At 33.1% G+C, this 6,852-nt stretch overlaps 1 protein-coding gene across 1 annotated transcript; it reads right to left on the bottom strand.

Moving 5' to 3' along the window:
* Nucleotides 1-1,365: 1,365 nt before the first annotated feature.
* LOC132166316 (peroxidase 25-like) lies at nucleotides 1,366-3,453 on the bottom strand. The gene is made up of 4 exons (XM_059577114.1): nucleotides 3,194-3,453; nucleotides 2,934-3,113; nucleotides 2,493-2,655; nucleotides 1,366-1,845 (listed from the first exon to the last, which is right to left on the bottom strand). Exons 1-4 carry the CDS (start codon nucleotides 3,401-3,403, stop codon nucleotides 1,421-1,423), a joined length of 978 nt encoding a protein of 325 aa, XP_059433097.1. The 5' UTR covers nucleotides 3,404-3,453; the 3' UTR covers nucleotides 1,366-1,420.
* Nucleotides 3,454-6,852: the final 3,399 nt, after the last annotated feature.

The following is a 6,852-nucleotide window of genomic DNA, read 5'->3' as shown; positions in this document are numbered from 1 at the left end:
ATTCTAAACACTCTTATTCTCTACCAGATTTCCATCCTAACGGGAGAAATCCTTTCTGAAGAATTTACAAAGATTCCATAATTAAGAATCTTACACAAACAGCTTTGCAAAGTTCCTATTTTCACGTGTGCTCTTCTGAAATTTAATAGGACTGCAGCTCCATACATCAGACGCTGGTGAACAAGACCAAACAATATGCTCAACACTTTCTTCTACTAAATTACAGATTGGGCACTTTGGTGAAGTAGTCACCTTTCTCTTGTACAGATTGGTTTTTGTTGGGAGAAGATTAATTTTATAATAGGAAAAATCCATTAGACACTAAAATCCAAAATGTGGATAATTAGAGAATTGATTAGCGAGCATTAATTCAAAATCAAGCATGGGAGACATTGATAGCGAAATCAATCCTCATTTTAAGGTTGAATGACCGGTCTTGTCATTATTTATTCTTTTTCTTTCAAATCAATTTTAATCATCTTCCCTTTTTTCAATAAAATAAATAAACCCCAAGGACTAAGATTCATTAAGAAACAACGACAACCATTAGATTTGTCATCTCATCTCAAAACATGTCTTTAATCAGAAAATTAAACACAAATTGAAATTGGAGAGCGACGTGGTCGGCATAGTATGCACTCTTCATTTTATGGTTAAGATTTAAAGTTAGTACATCTAACTGTATATATAATTTTATATTATTTAAATTTTTTAAAAGATGTGTCAATATTGATTTCATATGCATCGTTAAATTAACAAATTTTAAATTATAACTATAAAATAAATACTATAAATTTAATTTAAAATGAAAACGATCTTATTTCCCCATTATCCCTATGCCTCTCCATCCTCATACTAAATGTATGGACTCTGCATTCCCCTCCTACATTTGGCTCCTTCATTGTGAGTGTTCTAATAGATGAATATATAAATAAATAATATGCATAAGCATGTAGAGAATCTTTTTAATAATAATCATAAATTTGCAATTAGAGCCTATAAATTATAAGGAAAATTTTACTTAACTCTCCTAACTTTTATTAAATTTGCAATTACCTTCCTAAACTTTTAAAAAATTCAATTTAGTATATCCATCTTTCAAATTTTTTTCAAATTCACCCCTCTATCCCTCAAGAGGGGTGTCAAAATTCTCAAAATGCTTACTTCTTTTAGGGAAAAAAAAAAAAGAAAAAGAAAAATTGAAACGATTTAGACGTTGGTCTGGATTTAACAGAATTTGCAAAAATGCCTGCTCTTAAATCTTTGAAAAAAAAAATTAAAAAAAAAAAAAAATATATATATATATATATATTTTTTTTTTTTCATTTTCCTTTCACATAGAAGTACATATATATTTCTTCTTCATAAATATAGTCAGCCCACACATGCATCTTCTTGGGGTTGATTAATTTCTTGATGATCAATTAAACTTGGAACACAATTGCCTAATCTCCCCCTGTGCATCTGTCGTCTTCACCTCAATGCTACTCATCTTAATCATAGCCTTTGGAAAATCATTATCGAATCGTATCCCCAGCAATCCCCTGATGCTCCCCGCATAATTCTGCACCACGCTACGCGTTGCATCGTCTCCCCAGAGCCTCTGGTCCGACTCCAGAACTGCGTTGCCGTCACGCACGTTCTTGAAGAAACTCACGTCGAACTTCGCCTGGCTGTCTTTGTCTAACGCGACGCGTTTTGAGCCATCGCCATCTTTGGGGCAGAGGGCTTTAAGCTGCGCCAGAAATGCTTGGTTTATGGTGGGGTCGGAGTTGCCGGTGGCCGTGAAGTTGTATAAACGGTACCGAAAGAATAAACAGTCTGTTTGTCCTATGGTGTGCGCACCTGCACATCCACATCCACATGCAAATCCCCCATAAAAAAAACGTATTTTAATGGACCGAAGTACATTACCCTTTTTTTAAAAAAAAAAAAAGTCGTTCAAATTTTTTACAAATTTAAATTTTACCCTTAAATTTTTTAACTTTACCTCCTTAAACTTTATTTATAGGGGTGAAAAGGCGGACAGTTAATAACCGCCCGTTAACCGCACTAACCGCTTTTGAAGGCGGTTAACAAAAACCACGCCTATAATGTCATTTTTGTGTTTAAAATTTTAAATATGTATAAAAATCTAGAAACGATGTTATATGTAGTATGATATTAAAGTGTTACCATAGAAACAACATCGTTTTGATTTTTCTTTTTTTAAAAAAAAAAATTAAAATTTTTTATTTTAAGAATCAGTTAATGGTTATTAGAGTTACTAACCGCTAACCGCTTAGTGGATTTTACTAATCGCCTAGGCCGTTACGATTAATGATTTTAGCCAATAATTGCTAATCGTAACCGTCTTTTCACTCCTATCTATTTACTCCTAAATTTTTTAATTTTGCCCCTCAAACTCCAAATTCCAATTCCACCCCTGATGTTAATTACACACCATCTCCATGTAAATAACTAAGAGAGAGAGAGAGAGAGAGAGAGAGTACCAACTAATGTGACAAGATCATGATCGTCAAGGCCTTTAGCAGCGAATTTTTGCCTCTGGACAGAGACAGGATCAAGAGGAGAAGGTAAATTTGAGGCTTGGGAAGACAAAGATACCTTGCCATCTCTTCTTCCGGTGGGCACTTGCCAACTTGGACCATTGGTCTGAGATTTGGAGATATAAATATATAGTTAAGTCCCCAACTTTGACACAGGTCGTGACACCCGTGTCAGGTTCGTGTCAATGCGTTTAACCGACAAACTTTTGACACGATCTCTTTAGTTAAACGTGTCAAATTCTTCAATCTTAACACAATTCATTTAAATAAGCGGGTATGACCCGTTTGATAAATAGATTGTGTTGAGTTGACTCCAACCTAATTGGCTAATTCAATATTTGACTCCATTTAAAAACCAACTCAAATAAAGAGAGATTTGTATACCAAGTCCACAGAATCGCGAGCAGCAAGTGCAAGTATGTCGGCGCATGAAACCACGCCAGGGCACAAGGCCTCTAGCTGTGATTTTGCATCATCGATTGCTTCAAACCCTCTTAACCCAAGGTTTGGCAGTGCATTCCTCTCAGCAGAAGACCCCGTGATCAACACCGAACCATCACACCCCTGTGCAATTAATTTCAATTAATGTCAGTTTCAGAAAATTTTCATGCATGAGGAGAAGGGGATTTAGGAAGACGATGGACCTGAACAAAGCAATCATGGAAGTGAAGCCTTAGCAAGCCAGCAGCAATCGTGGGGTCTCTGTTGAAGTGTGTTTCAACGGTGGATCTCACTATGGCCTCGGCTCTTGGGCAGGAAGAAGAATAGAACCCAGTTTTCAGCTGGCTTTCAACAGGTGAAATCACCACTAAAATCACAAGGAAAGCAAACCACATGGCTTCCATTTGCACCATTAACAAATTTATGCTAATCCCAATTCAGAATTTCTGGTGCTTTCTTCTCCTCACTAACAACTTTGTAGCACTGATCTTATTAGATCTATATATATATGGGTGTTGTAAAGCTACTTTTCTTAGAATTTTGGGCTTTCTTTAACCTTTTTGTTAGTGGAGATCAACGCGTGGGGTAGTGGAAGATGGTGCATATTTTTTGTTTTTTTTATTGGAGGCCTGGAGATGGATTTCAACAGCATATTGGTATTTGGTGGCCTCTTTTCCTTGATACTTTTTTAGCTTTTTATTCCTTGATCGAGGGGATTCTCTCTCTCAATCTCTATTATCTTTTTCTCCTTTTCCTGCAATTAATTGTTTTCGTGGCAAGCTCATGTTCACATTAGCTTTCAACATGCACTGGGTTTATATGGATCAGCATAATCACTTTGCATATATGCAAATTCATTCATCATTCTCAGGCATATATAATGGAATTAATTCTTGGAGTAACTTAATTAATTAATGTTCACCAAGTTTGGTATATACTACTCCAAGAGTATGATTAGTGCCTAATACAGTCGATCTACATGCGTTTTATTTAAAAAAAGGTCAATTGGTTGCCACACTGGCATTCCAATATGCATCTACAGAATTATCCAATATATAGACCAACAACTCACATTTATTTCTTTAACATTTTACTTTAATTTAGGTGGCGCAATTGCTGATGGATCCTCACTTTACACTCGATCCTCATGAGGATCGAGTGTACCCATTTCAAATTGGTTGAGAAGCCTCGTTGAAATAAACCATTTCTCTATTTCAAAACTGTTAATTTTTGATACATTCCGTAAACTGACAAAAACCCAATACAAAGTTAGTAAGTTGAAATTAAAAGATCTGTCTCATTTAATTAAATAAATTAAGTTAGTATTAATCTATATTGTCTTATACATACGTCTCAACATGATATAAGGGATGACAAGTTTTTAACACAACTTGCAAGCCCAACGTGAACTCAACACGAAATTAGTTGTTAAGATTTATAATTTTGACCCATTTAATTAAATTAATCAAATTTATAATTTTATGCAATCTTATATTTAATAGTATGTTCAAGTACTGCAACAGAATCTAAGGCCCTGTTCAAGCGCGTTGACATGGGTCAACGACTCAACATGCATGCTGTAAAGTGCAATGGAGTCCGATGTCCAACCGCGTTTTTTCCTATACTAGTACGTTGCCGCGGCTTCAACTGTTGACTACATTATTCTTCTCTTTCTTTTTTCTTTCTTTTTTTAATTCGAGCAAATGTGAACTATACAATAAGCAATAATAAGGGTGGCAATTGTACCAGCTCCGTGTCTAGACATATGTATATAAGATTATATATAATTCAACCAATTTAATTAAATAGGATAAACTTGTCAATTATAACTCTCTAATTTTATATTGGGTTCATGTCGAGTTCATGAATTATGTCAAAAATTTTCTATTATTATGTTGTTAGTCAGGTTCGAATTGTGTCGAAATATGAATATAAAATTGTATATATTATTTTTAACTTGATCAATTTAATTAAATAGGTTAAACTCTTCAACACTAACTTTGTATCAGATTTACAGGTAATATCAAAAATTATCAATAATTGACCATAGCTCTTATACTTGTTAAATCCAATATTGAGTAATCGATGAGTATTTTGGTAATAATGGATCCTCTCACGTAATAATAAGTGTCACAAATAAGATTGGTGGTGGAATTTACCATTGTATTTGAGAAGAAGTAATTGACCAAAAAGAAAAGAAGGAGAGATGGAGAAGGAGAAGGAGAAGGAGAAGGAGAAGTACTTGTCCTAGAATATTTTCTAAGGGTGAAGTAAAACAGAATGCCGGCATGCTAAGCACACCAGACCAAAAATATATATTTTTAATATTTTAATAAAAAAAACAATTTTTTTGTCTAAGTACGCCCGCATTGTGTGTATCATAACCCATTACTTAAAGGTTAAAGGTACAAGAATGCTAATAATTTTAGTTACAGTTCGTACGTGTAGTGTGAATAGAATGAAAAGCTCTAGAGCCCGACGTTTTTTTTTATTTTTTATTTTTTTAAAAAAGTAACATGACGTGACATAAATAAACTTATATTCTGACATAAAGAGTGCTCGATTGATCATATAAGGCTCGTTCGAACGACTTATATTATTATCTGTCAGCAAATGATTTTATCAGTATCGATATTGTACATGTTTGGTTTGATGTTTATTGAAATATGATAGTGTCAAAGTTAGCATTGAGTTTCAGTTTCCGGATTTCAAGTCTCTTTCTCCTTTTGATTTTTGGTTTGACCGCTTTCAATTAGGGTGAAAATGCAGGCCGATAATAACTGTTCGTATTTTCTATCTACACTTATCTGTTATCTGCATATGTGGATGCGGGTAGCAAATATCCTCAAATGCAGATTGCAGTTTTCGGGTATGCAATAATATTTGCATCTGCATTTTTTTATATATATAGATGATAGGTACTCAACTCTTTTGCTCAACTTAAGTACACTTTTTTTTTCTTTGCTATTTAGTTTTTTTTCTAAAAATAAAAAAAATAAGGCCAAAGTAGTTGGAACTCTATCATTTTCCATATATATATATATATATGGAAAATGATAGAGTTCCAACTACTTTGGCCTTATATATATATAATTTAATATTTTTTAATTTATGTTTTTTAGATTTGTTGGATTATGTTGTTGGATTTCACTTTAAGAAAGTATTTTGATTTGTTACGTTTTTTTTTTTTTTTAACATGTCCGCACAAGAGGAGGGAGAAGAATTCGAATTAGTGACCTTCGCTTCATTAGGCGTGGTCCGAGTTGATTGAGCTACTTCTTGAGGATTGATTTGTTATGATTTAATTGCCTTATATGTTGTTATTATTATATATTATTATTATTTGAAATATTTTTTCTTGTCACCAACTATAGATTTACTGGAAGCTAAATATTAAATAATATATGTGATGAAAATTTTATTGGCAAAATAATTAGCAAGTGTGATATAAATAATAGTTTACAAGTATAATTTTTTTTTTTTTTTTTTTTGGTATTTACTAGAAGCAATAATTAGTGAATGACAACTTCAAGGTTTAAAATGCTCATTACCTCCAATGTGGATAGCGAATAATATCCGCTTTAACCATGCGGATGCGAATAGTAATTACATAATGCGGATACGGATAGCACGTGGTTGTAAAAATTACTATGGATCCAAAATTTAATAGTGATCCATAAAAAATTTAATAGTGATTTTTCCAACCACATAAGAAAGTATACACATGAGAGTATGTATCGCATTTCTCTAATTTTGGTATTATACTTAATGAATGAGATAGCTTACTTTTTATAGGTTTTTTTTTTGTTTCTTTGAGTATGTTGAAAATTTGGTCTCCTAATAGTCCAGATATTCTTTTTTT

The sequence above is a fragment of the Corylus avellana genome, chromosome ca11 (genome assembly GCF_901000735.1).
Source record: "Corylus avellana chromosome ca11, CavTom2PMs-1.0".
Lineage (NCBI taxonomy): Eukaryota > Viridiplantae > Streptophyta > Magnoliopsida > Fagales > Betulaceae > Corylus > Corylus avellana.
This window is presented reverse-complemented; position numbering and strand designations above follow the sequence as displayed.